The 26,845-nt window shown below is 42.0% G+C and overlaps 1 protein-coding gene across 2 annotated transcripts in view; it reads right to left on the reverse strand.

The window, feature by feature from the left end:
- Nucleotides 1-26,845, reverse strand: part of LOC110522763 (cytosolic carboxypeptidase 6) — a 472,883-nt gene that overhangs the window by 427,150 nt on the left and 18,888 nt on the right. For both annotated transcript variants that reach the window (XM_036969475.2, XM_090231547.1), the window contains exon 3: nt 11,506-11,630. In XM_036969475.2, the coding sequence (XP_036825370.1) occupies nt 11,506-11,630 (125 nt within the window). The remainder of the gene's footprint in view (nt 1-11,505; nt 11,631-26,845) is intronic.

The following is a 26,845-nucleotide window of genomic DNA, read 5'->3' on the forward strand; positions in this document are numbered from 1 at the left end:
CTACACACACACACACACACACACACACACACACACACACACACACACACACCCATTGGCAAAGATTTCCAGCTGGCAGGCAGACGCTAGAATAAGTTGCTTAGTGACAGTGAGGGCTTTGCATAGGCGCTTTGTTGTAATTTTTGATCATTTCAAGTCATCAGTTTCAAGTCAAAGTTGTGTACCGAGTCAAGTTTCCAAGTCGAGTCTCAAGCCATCAAATGTGTCTCGAGTCCACACCTCTGCTAATCTTGCCAATGAAAAAGTCATTAAAGTAGTTGAGTTTAGCACTTAATAGCCAGCCATGATGAATCTGTGTTTAGATGATAATGCACTGAAGGCCTAGATACCAACTTCAAAGTGAAGGGTAAGCATATGAACAACTGAAACACTTTACCTAAGCATCTCTAGCTCATCAACAGAATCTCCAGACAGTGAACAACAATAGTGTAGCCTAACTCAACACTCTAAATGATAACTATCAGCATGCCCCCCGCCCCCCATTGGGTATAAGTTTACAGATATAACATCATGAGAACAATTTACACCGTAATTAGCCACAATGAACAAACAGTGCAGCAAGAAGGAGGTCGTTTACTGATTGAATTAACCACATACTGTAAATAGAAACAAAAGCAGCATCAAAGCGGCACCACGATGCTGCTTAGTAGCTCCTTGATGTTTAATAAATAGGGAAAAATGTGTGCTCCCAGGCCGCTAGTTGGCATAATGAATGATTCTACGTCTAAACGCTGGCGTTAAACCATTGGTGCTGTGATTGCACTCAGTCCTTCTACTATCTGGACACCAACAGGTTGCAACAACAGACTGGCGACTGCTCACACACTGCAAGGGAGCCAACACCAGGCCCCCTTTTTAAACAATAACCTAATTGCAACATTTATAACCCCAAATCTGGAATTTAATTTAGTCCAACTTAAGGCTGCGCTGGCATGAAAATACTATTTGATTAGAACAGCAGTTGTTTCATTTGTGGCGCAGCAGATTGCAGAGCATCTCTATCCGGTGCGCAATCTGTATTCATTATGCTGTGAAAAGGATGATCCATGTCCTGACTCTGCACTGATAATTTCATGCAGATGCACAGAGCTCCAAATGGCCCCAGTGCTTCCTTTACAATGGCTATGCTAAGCTCCTCTCTGCCGCCTCACATGCTGGGCTCAGCAGTGCTGCTCAGACAATTTCAACCTTTTAGGAACTCAAAAGGCCTCATAGGCACATCCTCACCACCCATGGCAGGGAGTATCAAAAAGGTTCAGACATTAAAAGTTAAACCGTGAGATATTTTGTGATTTTAATGTAAATTGGCCTCTTGTGTCTGCCTGATATTTGTAGTAGCATTGCTACACAGATATAATCTTCCGCTTTCATGATTTCGGACGAGGACCAGTCTTTGACTGGATTTGGCAGTGATTCACAGCGTTACTCTGTTGATATCCATACAGTGCACAGACGCTGTCACGCCCTGGCCATAGAGAGGTTTGTATTCTCTATTTTGGTTAGGCCAGGGTGTGATAGGGTGGGCATTCTACTTTCTTTATTTCTATGTTGGTGTGGTTCCCAATCAGAGGCAGCTGTCTATCGTTGTTTCTGATTGGGGATCATAAATAAGTTGTCCTTTTTCGTTTGGGATTTGTGGGTAGTTATTTTCTCTTTAGTGTCTGCACCTGACAGAACTGTTTTTTCATTTTTTTCTCTTTGTTATTTGTTTGAGTGTTTTTTGATTAATAAAACATCATGAACACTTACCACGCTGCGTTTTGGTCCATGCATTCCGACAGACGCATACATTCCTGATGAACACAGGACACAGAGATGGGGTTCTATACTGTCAAATCCAAAATAAGATTGTTTAACTGTTAATTAACAATCCATAGTAATACTGTAAACACTGAGATAAATTATGTTATAGTGATCTGATTTCAAACACTGTATAGAAACAGAAGCATGCCTATTGCTAAATTGGCTTTATTCTACTGTCTGTTCTGTTGAAAAATATAACTCATATCAGAATGGATTTTACTAGGAGGCTTTGACTGAATAAAGCTATAAAATAAAGCTACACATTCTGATGAGTCTTCATCAGAAGATAACCCATGGAAACATATTTAGCTATAATTAGAAAATCCAGTGTGTGCCCTCATATCCTTTTGTCTATGTCATTATGTCATTATCAGTCTTGACAAAGAATAAGATCCATTAGTTCCCCTTGGAGAGGAAGGTTACTTGATATCATGATAACTCTGAGTGCACTGGTTAATAACTTGTAGGCCTAGCTATGTCTTTCAAAATCACAATTTCCTCTTACTATGTCTCTACTAAGGTTTAAACCTATAATCCAACATGTTATATCAGGTGTAGGCCTATTTGTTCCCAAATCCCACTTTGCTGAATAATCCCTTTGGTAGACTACAAAAGCACACTCCTCTTCAATAGTGACTGGGAGAAAAACCTTGAAAGCATTCCCCACAGCAGAGCAGAGGCACAGGAAATATAAATGGCTATGCTGTTCCCAAAGCAAAGGAAGAAGGGAAAAGCCAAAGAATAAAAAACAGGGACTCTGCCTTTGCAGTCTTTTTAGCATTGCAGAGTAAACAGAGGATGAGACCTGTTGCTGAGTGGGGGTGCCAGTGTGGGGAGACCTGATAAACTGCTTGTCTAATCCAGGAGCACAACGCCGTAAACACTCCCACAGGCGGGCCCCACATCGAGCTGCCGCCGGCCATGATTACACTCATCTGCCAGTATTCATGGGGGAGCCAGCCATCCCCATCAGCAGTGAAGGACATCAGGCACAGAGGATAGGAGGGGTTAAACAGCCACATCCAGACATGGACCAAGGCTTCCTTTCTCAGGGTGTCAGGTCAAACCCATCATCACAGATTTTTTAAAAACTATATGCAGCATTCAAGTGGTCCAGGAGCCCGGCTCTGGCAAGCACTGATATTACACAGAACAACAACCATAAGGCTTCCCAGAAAAGCCTCTGTTTCAAGTTTCAAGATCACATGCACAAGTACTGTCAAATCAAATGTTATTTGTCACATGCGCCGAATATAACAGATGTAGGTAGACCTTACAGTGAAATGCTTACTTACAAGTCCTTAACCGAACAATGCAGAACTTTTGAAAGAGTAAGTAAAAAAAATATTTGCTAAAAAAAATGAAAAAACGAACGAAAGTAAGAAAAAAAGTAACCCAATAAAGTAACAATAACGAATCTATATACATGGGGTACCGGTACAGAGTCAGTGTGTGGGGGTAGAGGTTTTCCAAGATAATTGAGGTAATATGTACATGTAGGTAGGGGTAAAGTGAATATGCATAGATAATAAACAGTGAGTAGCAGCAGCGTAAAAAAGGTGTTCAATGCAAATAGCCTGGGTAGCCATTTGATTAATCGTTTAGCAGTCTAATGGCTTGGGGGTAGAAGCTGATAAGGAGCTTTTTGGACCTAGACTTGGTGCTCCAGTACCGCTTGCCCTGCGGTAGCAGAAAGAACATTCTATCGCTAGGTTGGCAGGAATCTTTGACAATTTGTAGGGCCTTCCTCTGACACCGCCTGGTATAGAGGTCCTAGATGGCAGGAAGCTTGGCCCCAGTGATATACTGGGCCGTATGCACTACCCTCAGTGAAATGCCTTTGTTGCAAGCTGTTCTATTTGTGGGTGAGGGAAATACACTGAGTATACCAAATATTAGGAACACCTTACTAATATTATTTGTAGTATTGCCCTCAGAACAGCCTCAATTCATTGGGGCATGGACTCTACAAGGTGTCGAAAGTGTTCTACAGGGATGCTGGCCCATGTTGACTCCAATGCTTCCCACAGTTGTGTCAAGGTGGCTGGATGTCCTTTGGGTGGTGGACCATTCTTGATACACACAGGAAACTATTGAACGTGAAAAACCCAGCAGCGTTGCAGTTCTTGACACAAACAGGTGTGCCTAGCACCAACTACCATACCCCGATCAAAGGCACTTCAACATTTTGTCTTGCCCATTCACCCTCTGAATGGCACACATACCTAATCCATGTCTCAGTTGTCTCAAGGCGTAAAAAATCCTTCTTTAACCTGTCTCCTCCCCTTCATCTTCACTGATTGAAGTGCATTTAACAACTGACATCAATAAGGGACCATAGCTTTCACCTGGATTCATCTGGTCAGTCTCTGACATGGAAAGAGCAGGTGTTCTTAATGTTTTGTATACTCAGTGTGTATGTATGTATATATTATATATAAACAGGCAAATTCTCATAACTAGATTTCCCTCCCTCCCTCCTCGGCGAAAAAAAAAGGGACTCTAAACTACTGAGCCTTTCTTTCGTCTCCACAATACACTGCAGAAAGATGTCCAAACATTCACATCTCTTAAACTAATGTGCAAATGTACATTTCACCTTCTATTCAGAATATAGCAAAGTGCAGAGGAAATATGATAACCTTTTAAGCCATTAAAAAATATTCATCAATCTGAGAAAGCTATGGCTTAAGTTGTTATACTCGGTCACGACCGAGTGATCTAATAGCTCCTATCAGCATGACATTGCACAAAATAAGTCAGTCACCTGAGATTAAATGTCCTTTAATCTTGCACTGTATGTGCCATATACTGTATATCATGTTAGATTACATAACATCATCATCAATAAATGTCAATATAAAAAGTCTGTTTTGGAGTAAAAGAGGAGAAATTGTTGTCCTTCAGGAATTCGAGATACCTCACATTCTAACTAAATTATTTCTCTTTTTCCCAGTGGCGTGTATTCACGGATGCCAAGGGAACCCAGGCTTCCCCAAAAATCATCTCTGTTTCATCATTTTCCTTCAATTTGCAAGAGGCTGAATGTATTGTATCTTACCGGCGCCCCTCTGTCTCAGTATGTGTAGGCCTATCTGATACTGTCTGGTCAAAAACAGTATGACACTGTTGCCGCCCATTGAATATGGCCTGTGTCAGTAAACATGAGCAAAAAAGCGTAATGAATTTGTTGCCAGCAGCACAGTTACAGTCGCTAACGCTCTGCATAACATGAAAACAGGCTAACCAGCTCTGCTAGGGCGAGTAAAATGGTCAGAGTGAGGTGTTCTATCATTTGTGTCTGGAAGTAGCTAGCAAGCTAGCCAACGTTACAAACAGACAATCTGACCATGCTCTGAATTTACAAACACCCAGAGCGGACTCTGAGCACACTCTGGCACTCCAGATGGAATTTACAAATACACCCTAAAATTAGTTAGTTAGCATATCATTAATATACTGGCAAGTGCGATATATTAGTACCCAACTAACATTAGGTAGCTAGCTAACATACCGGTAGATACTGCTGTAATGTTATGATATGCGGTTCATAAGGATAGCATAGCTCACAAATTGTTAGCTATCATAATGTGAAACGTAACTTTTTTGAAAAGTCCTTACTTTATTACACTGCTCAATATTTTCTTAACATTTCTCACAATTAGTTAAAGCAATGAATTTGTCTCCGCTCTAGTCGGACTTCAGCTGCATATTGTCCGCCATTATCTTCAAATCTGAAAACATTATTATTTTGTTGTATGTATTACGACATCTAAATACTTTTGGCATACTAACTATATCCATACTATGACAAATAAACATACTACATACTCAATTTACATCACAATAGAACGTGCGGTTAGTATGAGTATTCAAACATAGCTTATGACTTGGGGGCTGGAGTCAATTTTTAGGACCTTCCTCTGACACCGTCTGGTATAGAGGTCCTGGATGGCTGGGCCGGACCCACTACCCTCTGTAGCGCCTTGCGGTCTGATGCTGAGCAGTTGCCATACCAAGCCTTTATGCAGCCAGTCAGGATGATCTCAATGGTGCAGCTGTAGAACTTTTTGAGGATCTGAGGGCCCATGTGAAATCTTTTCATTCTCCTGAGGGGCACGAGGCATAGTCATGCCCTCTTCATGACTGTGTTGGTGTGTTTGGACCATGATAGGTCCTTAGTGGTGTGGACACCGGGGAACTTGAAGTTCTCGACCCGCTCTACCACAGCAATTGGAGGTGCAGTTAATTCTAATGAACTTATCCTCTGCAGCAGAAGTAACTCTGGGTCTTCCTTTCCTGTGACAGTCCTCATAAGAGCCAGTTTCATCATTGCGCTTGATGGTTTTTGCGACTGCACTTGTTCCATATTGACTGACCTTCATGTCTTAAAGTAATGATGGACTTTCATTTCTCTTTGTTTATTTTAGCTGTTCTTGCCATATTATGGTCTTTTACCAAATAGGGCAATCTTCTGTATACCACCCTTAATTTGTCACAATACAACTGATTGGCTCAAACACATTATGAAGGAAAGAAATTCCACAAACTAACTTTTAAAAAGCAACACCTGTTAATTGCAATGCATTCCATTCTCTCAACATCTGAAGCAAGTTGAGAGAATGCCAAAAGTGTGCAAAGTTGTCATCAAGGCAAAGGGTGGCTACTTTGAAGAATCTCAAATATAAAATATATTTTGATTTGTTTTACACTTTTTTTATGGCACATGAGTCTTTTTCGCGCCCATCTCAGTGAATGTATCCATTGCAGAGGCTAAAGTGCACAATGACCTCTCTCCCGCCAAATTGTGCACATTCATTGTTTCATAACTCCATTGTGTGAATTGTTTGCTTTTGATTGTTAGTGTCTATCAATTCCCCATTACTTTTAACACCATTAGCACATTTACCAAATTACCACATTTACCATTAATTCCTATAATTTCTCATCTACAATGTTTGTTTGGTTACGATATTTTCTGTTAATCCATTCAATATATTATTCCAGTCTTTATCCTTTCTCATCGTTAGAGTGGACACGTTGTTTGCAGAGCGCGCAACCTCTGCTACACTTATGAGAAACAGGCTTTGGTTTATTTCATTCCATTTACGAGTTTAGTCATTGTCTTTTGTTTGGAGCACTCCTGTCAATGTTGAGTAAGAACGTGCACCTGAGTACGCATAGAAGTAGGCCTATAGGCTGCCTGGCCTGCGCGCAAATGTAGGCATACTGTATAAATGTTCCCATTTAGGGATCTGATGGTATTTCTGATTGGCTTAACGTGCCACCACTAATGAGCTGTGGCGATTCTCAAAGTAATGTTTTCTTCACGTCAAACAGCAAGCAAACAAAGTCTGTTTTTACATCCATTGAGAATGACAATAGTTCCTCAATGTATATTGAAACATCTTTACAGCTTTCTCCCTTTCGATTACCCTCTGCGTGAAGGGGACGAATCTCATGCTCTGATCCAGTGGAAACTTCATAAAATAGGCCCATTTGATTACTTCTTATTCCTTGCAGAAACAGCCTACAGCTGTGTCTGTCCTGAGCTCACTGGCGCTAGAAACTCTGAGGGCCCAGAATATTTTATACCATCTTGCAAGTTTGCTAGCACGAGCTTAGCCCTGGACCCAAGTTAATAGTTGATACAATGTTTCAAGTTCATTGCAGACAGGCCATGTGTAACCAATGTGATTTATAGGATATTTATTTTTATCAGGATATTTTCTACCTGCAGACTGCAATGTTTTTGTTTGTTGGCTTTGTAAGCTATTTTACATAGTTGGCAATGGCAACAAAATATTATTTTTAGGTTTGCATCTAGATTTGGATAGAATTTTGATCAACCACATGAAAATGATTTTTAGATACGAAGACGTTATTATAAATTAATTTAAACTGTTCCACAGAAATGTGCATATGACAACCATAACTGTCACGCAGATTGGTAGAACTTGTAAGATAAATTGGCATTCCACATGAGAAAGGTTGCTGACTCCTCGTGCAATCTATTACCGGCAAATTCAGGAGAGTAATGGCCAAATCTGCGAAAGCCAGCAGGAGCGGGAGGAGGATGGTCGGGTCAAGTTAAGTTTTGTCTTTCTTCTGGATATCTTGATCCCTGGCTCCCTCTTGAGTCATTTGTGTCTTATTTCATCAAACAGTGCGCTTAAAGAATCAGACTGCATATCAGAATTCATACACTACATGACCAAAAATATGTGACACCTGCTTGTCGAACATCTCATTCCAAAATCATGGGCATTAAAATGGAGGTGGTCCCTCCTTTTGCTGCTATAACAGCCTCCAATCTTCTGGGAAGGCTTTCCATTAGATTTTGGAACATTGCTGCGGGGACTTGCTTCCATTCAGCCATATGAGCATTAGTGTGGTCGGGCACTGAGGCCTGGCTTGCAGTTGGCATTCCAATTCATCCAAAAGGTGTTTGATGTGGTTGAGGTCAGGGCTCTGTGCAGGCCAGTTAAGTTCTTACGGGCGGCAGGTAGCCTAGTGATTAGAGCGTTGGGCCAGTTGCTGCTGAAAGATTGCTGGATAGAATAGCCGAATCCACTCATTTGAAGGGGTGTCCACATACTTTTGTTAATATCGTGTAGATAGCTCATTTTATTAAAACACATAGTGTATGTCTATATATGGAAAAATACACATTTAAAAATGTTGACCAATTGATTGGTCTATAGATCAGACGACTTTCCGTCACCCAATATTTTTGGGGGGCAGGGATAGCCTTAGAATAAATAAATCGCCTCTACCCTCTGTTCTATGTGCAATCACTGGAAGATAAACTGGACTAGCTTTGTTCGAGACTATCCTATCAACAGGTACATTAAGAACTGAAATATACTATTCTTCTCGGAGTCAAGTTTGTTCACAGACTCTATTTAACACCAAGGAAACGTTTCACGATGAAATTGCCCCCAACTCCCAACTGTTCACTGTGTCCCCTAAATCAGGTAGGCACATTCCTTCATATGATATGGGAGTGCCCTGCCGTAAAATGCTTCTGGGGCAAAGTTCCCAATTTTTTTTGAAGTGCAAGAATTTAAATATTCAACGCTTTGCATATGTTATGTTACTTAATGATGAAAACCCCTTGAATCTCTCAATCAATCAGAGAAGATTACTGATGGTAGGCATCACTGCTGCTGCAAAAAACATTGGCTCTAAGATGGCAACCACCTCCCTTTCTCCCATTTAACCAATGGATACAGTTACTACTGTATAAGAAGTTATAACATTAGAATTATTGACAGCGAGAATGAATGGTGCTAGTCGAAGAACAATTGAGGCCTGAGCAAAAATACTTCACTCCGTAAAGAACAATCTCAGCTAAAGCCCCACACATTCAAACCAATTACATCTAGAAATGTAGACTTGAAATAAATAAAAAATATTTGCTTTCAGGCCCACGGGAAGGGGTGGTATGGGGGGTGGGGGAGGGGTGATCTCTGGTCATTGCGGGGGAGGGTGGGGGTGATTGGGGGTGGGCCTCGTGGGATGGATGGGTGTGGGGTGTGGGAGGGGAACTAATGGCCAACCTCGATTGCTGGGTGGAATGGAAAGTGGTGGCGGGCATGGTTTCCTGGTGGGGAAGGGAGGATGCGGGTGGGTGGATGGGGACTGAGGGAGGGAACGTGTTGGGGTTATCTTTGTATGCATTTCTTTGATAGTTTTTTGTACCTGTTAAAAACTTAATAAAAAGCTGATCACAAAAAAAAAGGATTACTCCTGGTCTGACAAACAGCGTTGTACCACAGCTGCCGACATCGGATGCAGTAGATTGAGACGCAGCCCAGGCAAAAACCCGCAAGTCTCTAGCTTAATTAGACTGATTTTTATGAATAAAATGGTGATTCCGCAAAGACATCAACTCTAGGGCACAGCACATCACTGTTTCCAATGGTTAAAAACCAGATAGATTTTTCAGAGGTGAGAAAATGATGGCCCAGAATATTGAATAGTTTCCATGCACTCTCAATTTGAAATATGAAAGAGATGTATTTGCTCTAACATGGCTGGCTTATTTACAAAAATTGCTAAAGTGGTATATAAAAAAAAGAGTTATCACAACCAATTCATCACTGACACACTATAAGTGTTCATCAATATGTAGACTATCGTCTTTGGTTAGGTGAAACTAGACTAACATGAAGGGCTAGGATTTAATAACTGGTTCAACAGAGTCAAAATGACTTGAATGATAACTCCAGTTCAGAGTGCTGCTATGCTTTGTCCAGTCGTTGCAACATAATTAACCAGCATCAGTCTCACCATACCAGAAGTAAGATAGGGTTTGAGGTGAAGGTTTTGGGGTGAAGAAAAGAAAATAAAAAGCTGGTGCAGCCAATTTCCACAAAGCTGCTAAACTGATTGAGGCCGACCAAATCTGTTTCACCAGCTTACATTCTTTCAGAATGGTCATCTCGGTTCCAATATCACGGATTTTTAACTGTTTCCAATTTCCCTATTCTCGACTGAGAGTTGGCAGGCTTAGCTGGATAAAACACTCCAGCCCAGTTCCCTGTGAATGTACCGATATCTCTATGGCACAGCTTCCAGATAGCTCTATTTATTTACTCATTATTTTTATTTATATTTATATTTTTTAAGTAAACAGCCGATTCACAATTATATCTCTCTCACACACACACACACACACACACGCACACACAAACACACATAGTGTTACAGTACACATAGGTATAACACACACCGTACTAAAGGACAATCACCAGCTCCCCTAACAACAACCTATTGAAGTAGATTAAATTCACACAGGTCCTCATTCTAAACGAAAATTGGAAAGACAGAAAAATATATTTCCAAGAAAAAGGACTGTGTGGCATCAACTGCTTTTTGTCACCTGTAGTTGTCGGTGTGTGCAAGAGTAAGTGAGTGTAGGGTTTGTGTGGGCTTCTCACTATCCTTTCTTTCTCATCTTTTTTATTTTGCCAAAACAGCAAATATCCTGATGGCGCAGGATGCCGGGCGGTATCTGGCCCTAGAATCGATCAGGCTCCTGGCAAAGGGCTTCCATTCATCCCTTGGCCATAAAATTTGATTAGCGCTGACCACAGCACTGCAGGGAGATGGGGCCGATAGGGCCGGGCTGCAGGAAACAGCTTCAGCATCCCACATTTTCATGCACGCTTGCTCTCTCTCCCTCTCTCTTAGAATTGCTTTGTTTTCCCTATCCCTCTTTTCAGCATAGAACTACCCAGGCCTGAATACCTACATTAGATAGCAGGAATATAATTCAGCTGCCGATAGTCTCCTTTTTAGCATGTTGTTTTCTCTCTCTGAACTACGTTGAAATGTTAGAATTCATGAAGCTCCAAGGTTGATAAAACTAAGCAAATGCCCTTGGCATGTGACCACTGCTCTCAACCAATCCTAGAGCTCAACGCATGCAAGTGGCTAGTGCTTCTCAGTACTTTAAAAAGGAATCAGGTACAAACAAACAACTCTTCTGAAGGGCTGTGAAACAACAAAACTTCCAATCATTTTGAATCGTGGGCTACGTTTTTTTCTTTTACTCAAAGTGTGCATAGACATTTTAATGAATACAGACAGGTTGATAGCTCTACCTGTTATAGAAAATAATCAAGTAACATTTTAGTGTATACTGCAGTATACAGTATTCATACAATCACCTACCTGTGTTTCCTGCACATTCTCCACTGTGAAGTTGAACCATACTCTGAAGCGAGGGTTACAGGTGTCCGGTCTGATGAAAAGGTCAAACTCAAATTCACTGATGCAGTCAACACGTCCAAGGTTACCTGGGAAAATAAAAATCACATTCAGAATATCAGGATTCATGTTGGGCTACCAACAGTTAGGCCTAACCAACACGTAAAAAAAAAAGTATAGCCACCGTCCCAAGAATATTTAATTTCACATACTACATAAGCTTCCTGACAAAAAAACTGTATTTTTTTTTATTTCGAAAGGTTTTCACCAATTCACCTCCTAGGCATCTCCTAGACAGCTCAGGTAGCTAGAAACTTGGGAGATATTTCCAAATGGAATAATAAAAATGCATATGATCTGATATCCGTTGTAAACTGTGTAGATTTAATGTGTATATAATGTAGGTAGCCTAGCGGTTAAGAGCGTTGGCTCAGTAACCGAATGGTCACGAGTTCGAATCCCAGAGCTGACTAGGTGAAAAATCTGCCGATGTACCCTTGAGCAAGGTACTTAAAACGAATTGCTCCTGTAAGTCGCTCTGGATAAGAGTGTCTGCTAAATGACTTAAACATAATCCACACCCTAGTGACAATGGGTGGGATGAAGAGAATGGAACTTAGCTACGGTTTAGGTGACAACTGGGACAGCTTTGGAAGGTGGTAACTTCAAAATAAAATATAGATTAACAGCTAAGTTAAATCATCCACTGCTGTGTGATTTATATATTGCCATAAAAACTTAGTTCATAGGCCCAGCTTGCCCACTGGCTCGCAGAGTAAACTCCCTAGGCAAGAGGACAACCTGCTCTACTCTGCATCCCTTAGCCGGTCCGTGTGGAAGGAGTGTGGAAACGAACGACCACCTGGTGCCAGGTAGCACTGAGCTAATTATTGACAGATGGGGTAACCACCACACCGTCAGAGCAGATCGCTCTCCTTCTGCCATCTGAGAGGGCTAATCCACCGCTTCCTGAAAATCCCTTCACTCGTCTCACTGTCCACAGAAACAGCATCATCTGCCAACCCTCATAGTACACTGGATGATGCTCCTTCATGAGCTTTAAAATATATGCATTATTATTTTTGTGCAAGTACATCAAAGACCCCACTGGGAAAAAGGATAACAGAACCCCATATAATCTGGAAATCATTTTGGACTTGTGTTAGAAATTGTATGTTTATTTTGTAACACATGATGCTGTATTTAAACTGTGAACAAAACATTAGGAACACTTACTCTTTCCATGACATAGACTGACCACGTGAATCAAGGTGAAAGCTATGATCCCTTACTGATGTCACTTGTTAAATCCACTTCAATCAATGTAGATGAAGGGTAGGGGACAGGTTAAAGAAGTATTTTTAAGCCTTGAGACAATTGAGACATGGAGTGTGTATGTGTGCCATTCACAGGGTGTATGGGCAAGACAAAATATTCAAATGCCTTTGAATGGGGTATGGTAGTAGTGTGTCAAGAACTGCTGGGTTTTTCATGCAGTTTCCCGAATGTTTCAAGCCAACTTGACACATCTGTGGGAAGCATTGGAGTCAACGTGGGCCAGCATCCCTGTGGAATGCTTTCGACACCTTGTAGAGTCCATACCCTGACGAATTGAGGCTGTACTGAGGGCAAAGGGGGGTGCAACTAAATATTAGGAAGGTGTTCCTAATGTTTGTACACTCAGTGTACATGTCCGCCATTCTCTAACAGCTTCCCGGTTTTCAATTCCAACACATTGGTTGCAAAATAGAAATGCTCTCTGCAAAAATGTACAGTGCCTTGCGAAAGTATTCGGCCCCCTTGAACTTTGCGACCTTTTGCCACATTTCAGGCTTCAAACATAAAGATATAAAACTGTATTTTTTTGTGAAGAATCAACAACAAGTGGGACACAATCATGAAGTGGAACGACATTTATTGGATATTTCAAACTTTTTTAACAAATCAAAAACTGAAAAATTGGGCGTGCAAAATTATTCAGCCCCTTTACTTTTAGTGCAGCAAACTCTCTCCAGAAGTTCAGTGAGGATCTCTGAATGATCCAATGTTGACCTAAATGACTAATGATGATAAATACAATCCACCTGTGTGTAATCAAGTCTCCGTATAAATGCACCTGCACTGTGATAGTCTCAGAGGTCCGTTAAAAGCGCAGAGAGCATCATGAAGAACAAGGAACACACCAGGCAGGTCCGAGATACTGTTGTGAAGAAGTTTAAAGCCGGATTTGGATACAAAAAGATTTCCCAAGCTTTAAACATCCCAAGGAGCACTGTGCAAGCGATAATATTGAAATGGAAGGAGTATCAGACCACTGCAAATCTACCAAGACCTGGCCGTCCCTCTAAACTTTCAGCTCATACAAGGAGAAGACTGATCAGAGATGCAGCCAAGAGGCCCATGATCACTCTGGATGAACTGCAGAGATCTACAGCTGAGGTGGGAGACTCTGTCCATAGGACAACAATCAGTCGTATATTGCACAAATCTGGCCTTTATGGAAGAGTGGCAAGAAGAAAGCCATTTCTTAAAGATATCCATAAAAAGTGTCGTTTAAAGTTTGCCACAAGCCACCTGGGAGACACACCAAACATGTGGAAGAAGGTGCTCTGGTCAGATGAAACCAAAATTGAACTTTTTGGCAACAATGCAAAACGTTATGTTTGGCGTAAAAGCAACACAGCTGAATACACCATCCCCACTGTCAAACATGGTGGTGGCAGCATCATGGTTTGGGCCTGCTTTTCTTCAGCAGGGACAGGGAAGATGGTTAAAATTGATGGGAAGATGGATGGAGCCAAATACAGGACCATTCTGGAAGAAAACCTGATGGAGTCTGCAAAAGACCTGAGACTGGGACGGAGATTTGTCTTCCAACAAGACAATGATCCAAAACATAAAGCAAAATCTACAATGGAATGGTTCAAAAATAAACATATCTAGGTGTTAGAATGGCCAAGTCAAAGTCCAGACCTGAATCCAATCGAGAATCTGTGGAAAGAACTGAAAACTGCTGTTCACAAATGCTCTCCATCCAACCTCACTGAGCTCGAGCTGTTTTGCAGGGAGGAATGGGAAAAAATGTCAGTCTCTCGATGTGCAAAACTGATAGAGACATACCCCAAGCGACTTACAGCTGTAATCGCAGCAAAAGGTGGCGCTACAAAATATTAACTTAAGGGGGCTGAATAATTTTGCACGCCCAATTTTTCAGTTTTTGATTTGTTAAAAAAGTTTGAAATATCCAATAAATGTCGTTCCACTTCATGATTGTGTCCCACTTGTTGTTGATTCTTTACAAAAAAATACAGTTTTATATCTTTATGTTTGAAGCCTGAAATGTGGCAAAAGGTCGCAAAGTTCAAGGGGGCCGAATACTTTCGCAAGGCACTGTATATTAGCCTGTAGCTCTTGTGAACAATGGTAGGGCTGTAAGAATACAAATAGGATCAGACATAGTGAGATCCTTTTACAACTTATCAGACACCTGTGGTAAAGGTTGATAACTGACCTTTACAGTGTCCATTACATGAACGAACACTGTGTGTGTGCTTACGTGCATGTAGTTTATAAGGGAGTAAAATATCATCACAGCTATTTCAGTTATTGACGCACAACCTACTCCACATATTGCTACACTTGGTGGCGGCTGGGAGAAGATAAGTGAAACATACTGTACCGCAAACCAAAGTCGCATCTGTTTTACAATCCTTACATGAAATAACTTATTTAAAACCACATACTGTACAGACTGACTGAGAAGTGGCAGGTGCTGGCAAAGCAATCCAGAGCCATTGACAACAGATAAAGCCAAGGGTTTGCTGAAACACCCACAGCTGCAGATAGCATGATGCGAATATGACAACCGCACCTGTTCCAACCAGATGTCCTGTATAATCTATCATCTTGAATACCAATGTCTTAGCCATTTATCTGGTTTACACTACCAAATATTGGCTATTAGAGGACACAGATAAGTCTCTAAAGGTTGTTTCATATGTATGTGTGGATAACACAGCTACTGTTTTTGTTGACTGATTTATTTAGGCTACTTTCAGTATTCAAATTAATACAATGAAGGATTTATCTACATGTTTCTAAACTAGAGACAAGTAAACATGGATTAAACATAAACCCATAAGTGTGTTAAAAATATACTTCAAGAGATTGTTGCTTTTCAATTGCATATGATTTCTGAAGAGCCCAAAATTTAGCATGCAGTGCGCTTTTTATACATAAAATAACTAAGTCCATTGAATTGGGTAAATGGCTCCTCAGAGCACACGCCTGCATATGTTTATGGAGCCACAACTAAATCGGAAGCTTGTATACACTAATGCGGCATCATAAATAGCATACAAAAATTCACTAACTTTCAGGCTCTCTCAGAAAGTTAGTGACAGACTCCTCCACTCGTTTGGCCTTTCAGGACCATGGACAGCGGATGAGCACATAGCTGAGGAATTTCTTAGGCACTACTGCAACAAGAGGTTCAGAGGAATTCCAACAACAGCACTGAATGTCTTCATTGCATGGTGAGAGAGTCCGACCAAAAGTGCATTTACCCTACCACAAACTGGTGAGGTAGAGGTTACTAATCAGAAGAGTAACAGACAAACACAAAGTTGATCAACAACCTTTTAAAACACACTGCAGATGTCGTCGCAGGGTGATTCAAAATGGTATCTCTAATTCAAAGCTCAGCAGCCATGCGCTGCTAGGTTATTGAGCTTGATGCTTAAAGAACTGACGTGAGGGATAGCACAGGCCTCAAGGTTAGAATTGCATGTTCAGCTTGTGTAGCAAGGATATGACACAGGATTGATTTCAGTTTTATGGTGGCTAACTCCAGATTCCATCGCTGCAGTCCTTTAATAAATGCCCTATCATTCAGCATTTAAAAAACATAAATGGCAAACAAATCTTCAAAAGTCTTAAAACGTAAAAATACCATTAGGAAAAAAATCAGTTCTTGATAGCCTTCATATTGGTAGCCTATGCACGACTACTTGGAACAGTGAGAATACTTATCCAAAGTAATTTGACTAATTTGCACAAAGATGCAGTCAAACAATAGTGTAACTAGTATACACCTGAGGAAAGACAAAGATAAAAGAGGGAGGGAGCAAGCATCAGAGAAAAACATCAGTTCTCTTTAAGAGATTAGAGTTAATACTGCATAATTCCTCTGGAGACTTGTGTGTCTACATTCGTACTCAGTGGAGAGTCTTCATAAGTTATGTTCCATATCAATCATCAACCACTGGGAGAAACATATGCAGCACTTACTATTTAATCAATTGGGTTTCAACAAACTTTAAGAACCCACCCAGTGGGCTGAGTACTGAAGACTTTGCTGTTCTGGACAATCAGTTTAAACATGACAGGTTCTCCTTAAGGACTCTGTAGTTCATACAAAACTCTCTCCCTCTTTTTCTCTAGTCTCAATGTATTTATTTTCTTAATTAAAAGATTGGGGGTAATGTTGAACCATCAGAAATGTATACCGGGGGTGTATTCATTAGTCGGATTCCGTAGCAAAATGTTTTGCCCGAGGCAAAACATTTAGCAACATAAACAGTTTACTCCAAACACACTTCAACATGACATAAAAGCTGTTGGGTTCTTATACGAAAGTTGTTTAATTGTATGTTTTCCACATGTTACCATCCATCCGAATAGTATGCAAAGTGTTTAGCACAAGCTAAATTAGAGATTCTTTCATGCACTAAAATGGATAGAAGTCTGCAGAGGACCTTTCAGCAAATTCAAGCCAATATTTTTTGTGAGAAGAGACATGACTGAACTCCAACTTCCATTTAAAGTTATCCTGTATCATGTCATTGCTCTCTCTCTTACTCTGCTGTTGTCACGTTCTGACCTTTATTTTCCTTTGTTTTGTTTTTATTTAGTATGGTCAGGGCGTGAGTTGGGGTGGGCAGTCTATGTTTTGTGTTTCTATGTTTAGGTTTCTGTTTCGGCATAGTATGGTTCTCAATCAGAGGCAGGTGTCATTATTGTCTCTGATTGAGAATCATACTTAGGTAGCCTGGGTTTCACTGTTGGGTTGTGGGTGTTTGTTTCCGTGTCTGTGTTTGTCACCACACGGGACTGTTTCGGTTTGGTTTTCGTTCATGTTCACATTTATTGTTTTGTAGTTCTTAGTGTTCAGTTTATGTTTTATAATAAACGATATGGACATTTACCACGCTGCGTTTTGGTCCGATCCCTGCTACGTTTTGGTCCTGATCCCTGAAATCTGCCGTTACAGAAACACCCACCAACAGAGGACCAAGCGGCGTGGTAACGGGCAGCAGCAGCAGCGGCAGCGATGTCAGGATTTCTGGACATGGTAGCATGATCTGGACTATATCACTACTTGGGAGGAGATAGACAGGTGGGCGGTCGACCCAGGGAGAGTGCCGGAGCCTGCCTGGGATTCTCTGGAGCAGTGTGAGGAGGGATACCGGCGAATGGAGGCAGCACGGTGGCGCGGTAGGAAGCCCGAGAGGGGGGATGCACAGGAGGAGACCTGCGCCAACTTCCCGTGCTTACCGGAGAGCGAGAGGGACTGGGCAGGCACCGTGTTATGCTGTGGAGCGCACAATGTCCCCGGTACAGGTGCATAGCCCGGTGCGGTACATTCCAGCTCCTCGTATTGGCCGGGCTAGAGTGGGCATCGAGCCAGGTGCCATGAAGCCAGCTCTACGCATCTGGTCTCCAGTGCATCTCCTTGGGCCGGCGTACATGGCACCAGCCTTACGCATGGTGTCCCCGGTTCACCAGCACAGCCCAGTGCGGGCTATTCCACCTTGCCGTACTGGCATGGCGACCGGGAGCATTCAACCAGGTAAGGTTGGGCGGGCTCGGTGCTCAAGAGCTCCAGTGCGCCTGCACGGTCTGGTCTATCCAGTGCCACCTCCATGCACCAGCCCTCCGGTGGCAGACCCCCGCACCAGGCTGTCTCTCCGTTTTCTGCCTACAGGGTCTCCCGCCTGTCCAGCGCTGCCAGAGCTTTCCTCCTCTCCAGTGCTGCCAGAGCCTTCCTCCTGTCCAGAGCTGCAAGAGTCCCCCGTCTGTCCTGAGCTGCTAGAGTCCCCCGTCTGTCCTGAGCTGCTAGAGTCCCCCGTCTGTCCTGAGCTGCTAGAGTCACCCGTCTGTCCTGAGCTGCTAGAGCCGCAAGTCTGTCCTGAGCTGCTAGAGCCGCCAGTCTGTCCTGAGCTGCTAGAGCCGCCAGTCTGTCCTGAGCTGCTAGAGCCGCCAGTCTGTCCTAAGCCGTCAGTCAGCCAGGACCAGCCAGAGCCGTCAGTCAGCCAGGACCTGCCAGAGCCATCAGTCAGCCAGGACCTGCCAGAGCCGTCAGTCAGCCAGGACCTGCCAGAGCCGCCAGCCAGCCAGGAGCTGCCAGAGCCGCCAGCCACTTCTGGACACTTACCACGCTGCGTTTTGGTCCGATCCCTGCTACACCTCCTCTTCAGACGAAGAGGAGGAAATCTGCCGTTACAGCTGTGTGTGCATCTTGCCAGCTGTCACTCAAATGGAGAGGGGCTGAAGCTCATTAGCTAGATCTCGAATTGCAAGGGGGCTGGCCCATGTGGGGAAACATTTTGGGAAAATGGGGCAGCACAGCTTCCAAAAAAACAGTCGCTTTCAAACTAGTGATTTCATGGCTAATTGAGGTAAGACAGTAATTCTGCTCATAGATTATGTATGTATGAACTACACATTGACACATCTAGCACAAAGCGGGAGGTTTAAAAAATACTTAGTAAACGCCAAAGTTCGGGAGCATGTCTTTAAGAACAAAACTTAACTCAACAGCATTTGCAGTGGAATCCAACTAATGAATACACCGGTTGTAGTGAAAACACACCATGCATCGTTCCACTACTCCTGCTCCCTCTCCAAACTCCTGCCATTTTCGAGCACTTTGTTCCCCCATTATAAATGTTTGTTCATTTTTACCAAAAAAAAAACAAATGTCTGTTAAATCTACACAGTTTATTAGGTACACCCATTTAGTACTGGGTCAGACTCACCTTTGCCTACAGAACAGTCTGAATTCCTCAGGAGCATGGGAATGTTGCTCAATTGGTAAGAAGAGATCTAACGTGTGCCAGGTAAACATTCCCCACACCATTATGCCACCACCACCCACCTGTACTATTAACACCAGGCAGGATGGGGCCATGGCCACATAGTGCTTACGCTAAATCCTGACTCTGCCATCAGCATGATGCAACAGGAACCAGGATTCGTCGGACAAGGTGATGTTTTTGCACTCCTCAATTGTCCAGTGTAGGTGATCACGTGCCCACTTGAGGCACTTCTTCTTGTTTTTACCTGATAGAAGTGGAACCCTGTGTGTTCCTCTTCTGCAATAGCCCATCTGTGACAATGACCGACCAGTTGTGGGTTCCGAGATGCCGTTCTATACATCACTGTTGTAATGCCCTGTTATTTGCCTGTTTGTGGCCTGCCTGTTAGCTTACACGACTATTGCCATTCTCCTTCGAACTCTCATCAACAAGCTGTTTTTGCCCACAGGGCTTCCGCTGACTGGTTGTTTTCTGGTTGTAGCACCATTCTCGGTAAACCTTAGACACCATCGTGCGTGAAAAGCCCAGCAGGCCGGACATTTCTGAGATACTGAAACCAGCCCACCTGGCACGGACGATCATACCACACTCAAAGTCGCTTAGGTCACTTGTTTTGCCCATTCTAATGTTCTAACAGTGTTTGAATGCCTCGATGCCTGCTTTTTATAGCAAGCCACAGCCACATGGGAGTCATTTTCGTGAACGGGGTTGGTGTACCTAATAAGCTGTCCACTGAGTATATTCCTTACCGTTCATTGCAACATTGTCGACAAGTGCACATGAACATTAGGTAGACTCACAAGGTACAATAAATGTTTTTGTTTGCTATTTAGTCATTGCTGCACCATTTGTCGTGTTCCCCTGTGCATTTATACCTGCGTTTTCGGTTTGTCTGTTGCCATTTCGTCTTGTCCCGTCAAGTCCTACCAGCGTGATCCCATGTTTCCTGTGACCTAGTTTTTATTTTTCTTAGTCTTCTCAGTTCTGACCTTTCTGCCTGTCCTGACCCTGATCCTGCCTGCCGTCCTGTACCTGCCTGACTTTAGATTACGACTCTTTGCCTGCCCTGACTTACCTTTTGCCTGCCTTAACTTACCTTTTGCCTGCCTTAACTTACCTTTTGCCTGTCTTGACTTACCTTTTGCCTGCCTTGACTTACCTTTTGCATGCCTTGACTTACCTTTTGCCTGTCTTGACTTACCTTTTGCCTGCCTTGACTTACCTTTTGCCTGCCCCTTGTACTATAATAAATTCTGAAACTTGTACTATCCGCCTCCTGTGTCTGTATCTGGATCTTAGTCCTGACAGTAAGCGCCTGTTTTTGGCTTCTTTGGCAGATTGATTTTGGTAATTGTGATGGGAGGCTTATTTGAGCCTGGTATATATAGCCCAACCTAAATGAGGTAGACAGGTTTGCCTGCTCCAAGGCCTTTGCATGTCATGAAGTTAAATTGAGAAGTTTATCTAATTATTAAAAATATATATTTGGATTATTTTGTCAATATTGCACGTCTCGACTCTGGACCGTCTCGACTCTGGACCACTAGCATCATACCCTGTCTCGACTCTGGACCACTAGCATCATACCCTGAAAGCATAACTTCTGCACCTGAGCCTGCCTGCCTCCTACAACATTTCTGCTGTTACGACTGATACCAGGTCCCTATTTTACACTGGTTTTATACATTCACTTATGTGCTTTGTTAAAAGAAAAAAATATTTTTGCAAGTTGCTGAATTTCATGCATAGAAATACATAGGAAATTATGAATGTAACACTTAATTTGACAGTAACATGAGAGCTGAAAACCCTGTAACTGCAGAAGTGTGCAAGATGGCAGCCAGTGCATGGGCAAGGCAAGCAGAGGGTCATTCACACATGGACTCACAGGAGAAAACATGGCTAATCTAATTCCATTACGGAGGTACAAGGGAGAGCAGTCAGTGCTCAGCCCACACAATGGGACAATCTGCAGCTGCACTGAATGGATGGCCTGTGTGCCTCTCCCATGCAGATGTATCATGCAGCATGCCCGGGGTGCTCTGTTCAACAGAGCCATAGTAATGAAAGTTGTTTTCAAATGCATTATTTGGATGATTGATTTATGAGTTTTCCTTGTGATGGCTTCAATTTATGGCAGCCTAACTACAATAACAAAGAAACATTTAGCACAACATTTTGCTCTCCCAGACTTTTCCTCACTGCACAATAAAAGGGATAACATATGTCTGAAATGAAATAGCATAAAAGGAATGGAAATTGATTATACACATGAAGACAAATAGACTGAAGTGTTTAAAATCAATTCAATACCAATATCAATAACTTGCTGAATATTGCTTAATATAGCCATGACTTACTGTATTACTGGTACAAAGCACCAGAAGCTCGTTGCACAGACAACTGAATCAAAATTTTAAAAATCATGCTGCAAATTCGACCTCAACACTAAATAAACGGGGCTGGACAAAGACATCCCTCTATCCTTCTCTTGGGCTTTCCTCTGTGGTACAAGCTGCACTGGAAATTAAAAGGGACATGAGAGTGTGAACCTTTTAAGCTTATTTTTGCTATGCGTTCCATTATTGGAAAACACATCAGCTTGCCCCTGGTGTGGGAATTCCAGGGTACAGACAACTGATAAAGATGGAATTGATTCCATCCAGCAGAGGTGTCTCAGTTTAGACCTGGAGCAAAATGTCTGTCCTTGCACTTTTCCTCCGGTGTCTAAAGGCAAGTTGTCACAGAGAAAACATCAATATCTTGCTTCATGACTTCTTAAAAACCTTTTTTCTTATCATTAAATCTCCAAGCCAGAGTAAAGAGGTGACTCCAAGTTCAACCAAACTCTGTAACAGGTGTCAAAACACAGTGAATTTAAATAACTTTTTTGTTAAAACTATATTAAATTGTTTGGCATTAAGGGAATGCCTCGTTGAAATAGAGACAACCCTGAAAAGAAAATGAATCTGTATGTGAAAAAATGAGAACATCTGAACAAGAGAGAATAGGTAAACAATACCATCTCTTTATGAAACCATTTGAACACCAGCAAACTCAACAGATATGAAAATGGCTCAGCCTGGGGATACCAGTGAGATATGCCATCCACATATTTGGCACAAATGATGGAGAAGCCTGTAAATTCAAAAGAGACAACATTTTCTCTCTGCCCTTTTATAATCATTTTCAAAAGACCCTAAATCAAATATGTTACATCCAGAGCAGTTGGTGTGGTAATGGGTCATAGTGATGCATGCTTAGTAAAATTGTCTTAATTGTATTATCAATCTCAGCCAGCCAATGTTTTTGCCCACAAGCTCACATCAAGCTAGCCCATGACATGAACCTGTAAAAGCACTTCAAAATGATCATCTCTACTTTTATCGATTTCTGAAGCCTTAAAGGATCATGCTTTACCAGTAAGCTTGTGCATTGTTTTTGTTTTGGTCGTGTTTTTTCTCTCTTATCATTTTGAGTGCTGTGCAGTGGTGGTCTCTTCAGAGAGTAAATACAAGTCTGTTCCAATTTCATGCTATCTTTTTACAAGTTAATTATGTGGAGGCCTACAAAGGACAGGAGAGGCTTTGGCAGAGGGACAACAGTCCAGTCGGTTCTTTGTTGTTTTATCTGTTGTTTTGTTTGCTTCTTCTTCTCCCAGGAGAACACAGGAGAATAATCTTTCCTGCAGAGAGTTTGGAGATAAAAACAGAGAGAGCTGAAGGGTCCTTTGCGAGCCGAAGGCAAGGAGTAGGTCAACAGGACTGCTAAGAAGGGCTGTTATCATCTTGGTAACATGTTATCGGGAAGCCTGCAGTCCTGGTTATTTACAGTTACTGCTCCCTCTGGGTGCACAATTCAGCGCTCGGGGCCTATTGCTCTGTAATGAGTTCAGGAACACAGGGAGTTAACAAGACAAAAAGGGAGAAACAAGGGAGGCTAGGAATCAACGGCCACTCCAATAGCTCAGAAGAAAAAAAACTAGAAAGATTTCACTGAAAATGCAAGTAAGACAAAAGGAGAGTGAACTACTAGGATGGTTCTTCTCTTATGCCTGCCCTTCCTTTTGAAACCAAACAAATCTTTCCAATAGAAGAGGAGGAGGCAGGGTGCCCAATGAGGGGCTAATCTGTCAGTAAGTGACTCTTGACCTACAATACAGTGTAATAGAGAGGGGGTGTAACCATAGTAGTGTTTGGTCACAGAACAAACACTACTATGATTTTGTTAGCAAATATTTCTCTTTTTTTGTATTACCTGCACCTGTTCCAGTACTGTGTGCTAATCGGATTGGTCCATAGTTAAGATGGGGAGGTTGAAGTTAATCAGAGTGTTTCTGAGAGCTGAGCTAGTCGGGAAGAGGATGTCTGTTAATCCCAGTATAATTTCCAACCGTCAGGAACAACACTGAGGGAATCAGTCATGGTGAAACAGATTTTCAATCTGGGGAATTACACAAAGTGCTGCTACTGTCAATGCACAGCCAGCTTTACACAAAAATGAAAGGGCAGGAAAAATGCTTTACTGAAAGCCATTCAAAAGGCTTGGCAGAGTATCAGGTTTTTGTGCAATCACTCTGGCAAGCTGTACCCAAGCATGGTGCAATTACTTAAGAGAAAAATTGAGCAACAAAGCAATAAATATATATTACAAAGTCAAAACAAATAAATAACAAAGAACAGATTTTTAAAAATACCAGAAAGGCGATGCCATCCACAGACATCTTAATCCGTATAAAATGCATCGGACGTGAGAGAAAATACATAATTTGGACATATCAATTTACAAAAATCTTTCATCAGGAAAACGTTTTGATGAAGGCCGTTTTGGCTATGAATTCTTCAACACTGCAGGAAGTGCAGAGCCCAACAGTGGTTGCCAAGAGCAGAGTGCAGATTTACCATTCTTCAGAAGACGAATGCAAAGTTTCCCTTTCATTAGATGGAGAGTGCTCAAATACTCAAATAGCCCTTATTCACAGCCAGTGGACAGTCCCAAATTGGTTTTCTGGTAAACAACAGAGTCCACAGAGGCATCTCATCGCTCGCAAATACAAATCCTTTCAAGTGTTTTGAAGAGACAAATCTCTCACAATGTGATGTCTACCAGTGGCTTGCAAAAGTATTAATCCCCCTTGGTATTTTCCTTATTTTTTTTTTGCCTTACAACCTGGAATTAAAATAGATTTTTGGGGGGTTTGTATCATTTGATTTAAACAACATGCCTACCACTTTGAAGATGCAAAATACATTTTTTTGTGAAACAAACAAGAAATAAGACAAAAAAATTAAAACTTGAGCGTGCATTACTATTCACCCCTCAAAGTCAATACTTTGTAGAACCACCTTTTGCAGCAATTAAAGCTGCCAGTTTCTTGGGGTATGTCTCTATAAGCTTGGCACATCTAGTCACTGGGATTTTTGCCGATTCTTCAAGGCAAAACAGCTCCAGCTCCTTCAAGTTGGATGGGTTCGGCTGGTGTACAGCAATCTTTAAGTCATACCACAGATTCTCAATTGGATTGAGGACTAGGCCATTCCAAGACATTTAAATGTTTCCCCTTAAACCACTCGAGTGTTGCTTCAGCACTATGCTTAGGGTCATTGTCCTGCTGGAAGGTGAACCTCCATCCCAGTCTCAAATCTCTGGAAGACTGAAACAGATTTCACTCAAGAATGTCCCTGTATTTAGCCCCATCCATCATTCCTTAAATTCTGACCAGTTTCCCAGTCAATCAAAAACATCCCCACAGCATGATGGGGATGGTGTTCTCGAGGTGATGAGAGGTGTTGGGTTTGCACCAGACATAACATTATCCTTGATGGCCAAAAAGCTACATTTTAGTCTCATCTGACAAAGTACCTTCTTCTATATGTTTGGGGAGTCTCCCACATGCCTTTTGGCGAACACCGAACATGTTTGCTTATTTTATTTTATCTTAAGTAAAGCCCAGCTCTGTGGTGTATGGCTTAAAGCGGTTCTATGGACAGATACTCCAACCTCCGCTGTGGAGCTTTGCAGCTCCTGCAGGGTTATCTTTGGTCTCTTTGTTGCCTCTCTGATCAATGCCCTCATTGCCTGGTCTGTGAGTTTTGGTGGGCAGGTTTGCTGTGGTGCCATTTTTTAATAATGGATTTAATGGTGCTCCGTGGGATGTTCAAAGTTTCAGATATTTTTTTATAACCCAACCCTGATCTGTACTTCTCCACAACTTTGTCCCTCACCTGTTTGGACAGCTCCTTGGTCTTCATAGTGTCACTTGCTTGGTGGTGCCCCTTGCTTAGTGGTGTTGCAGACTCTGGGGCCTTTCAGAACAGGTGTATCTTTACTGAGATCATGTGACAGATCATGTGACACTTAGATTGCACACAGGTGGACTTTATTTAACTAATTATGTGACTTCTGAAGGTAATTGGTTGCACCAGATCTTATTTAGGGGCTTCATAGCAAAGGGGGTGAATACATATGCACGCACCACTTTTCCGTTTTTTATTTTGTATAATTTTTTTAAACAAGTTCTTTTTTCCTTTCACGTCACCAATTTGGACTATTTTGTGTATGTCCATTACATGAAATCAACAAAAAAAAAACTATTTAAATGACAGGTTGAAATGCAACAAAATAGGAAAAAAGCCAAGGGGGGGTGAATACTTTTACAAGGCACTGTATGTATGTGAAGGGCCAGGCTTGCTTTAGAAAGAAAGATGTCTGTCATGATATTTTGGCTACAGGGGTTTTTATGTCTGTATTTGCTATTCATGTCAAAATCAGATAATATTAAATCAATATGTTGACTTGTCTGTAATGCATATCATGGCAATGTTTTACTGGGAAATCGGATGAATAATTTGTCTAGTCATAACAAACATTGTGATAGGCATATTAACCTATAACACTTGAAAATCATGACTAGTTTGCCCCTTGCACATTTCAACCAGAGGAGGAAGTTGGGAGGAGCTGTATGAGGACAGGCTCATTGTAATGGCTGGAATGGAATGAGTGGTTTCCATATAATCTATTCCAGCCATTACAATGATCATGTCCTCCTATAACTCCTCCCACCAGCCTCCTCTGATTTCAACTGAATCTTGATTAGGCCTACATCTACTATCCTCATGTGCCAAAATGAATCAGGAAAGAATCGTTCAAAAGTGCTTAAATACCATTTCTACCAAGATGACATTCATAGGTGGTTGCCCCATCAA

Source organism: Oncorhynchus mykiss, chromosome 4 (genome assembly GCF_057628025.1).
Source record: "Oncorhynchus mykiss isolate SJ-2025 chromosome 4, ASM5762802v1, whole genome shotgun sequence".
NCBI classification, from domain to species: domain Eukaryota; kingdom Metazoa; phylum Chordata; class Actinopteri; order Salmoniformes; family Salmonidae; genus Oncorhynchus; species Oncorhynchus mykiss.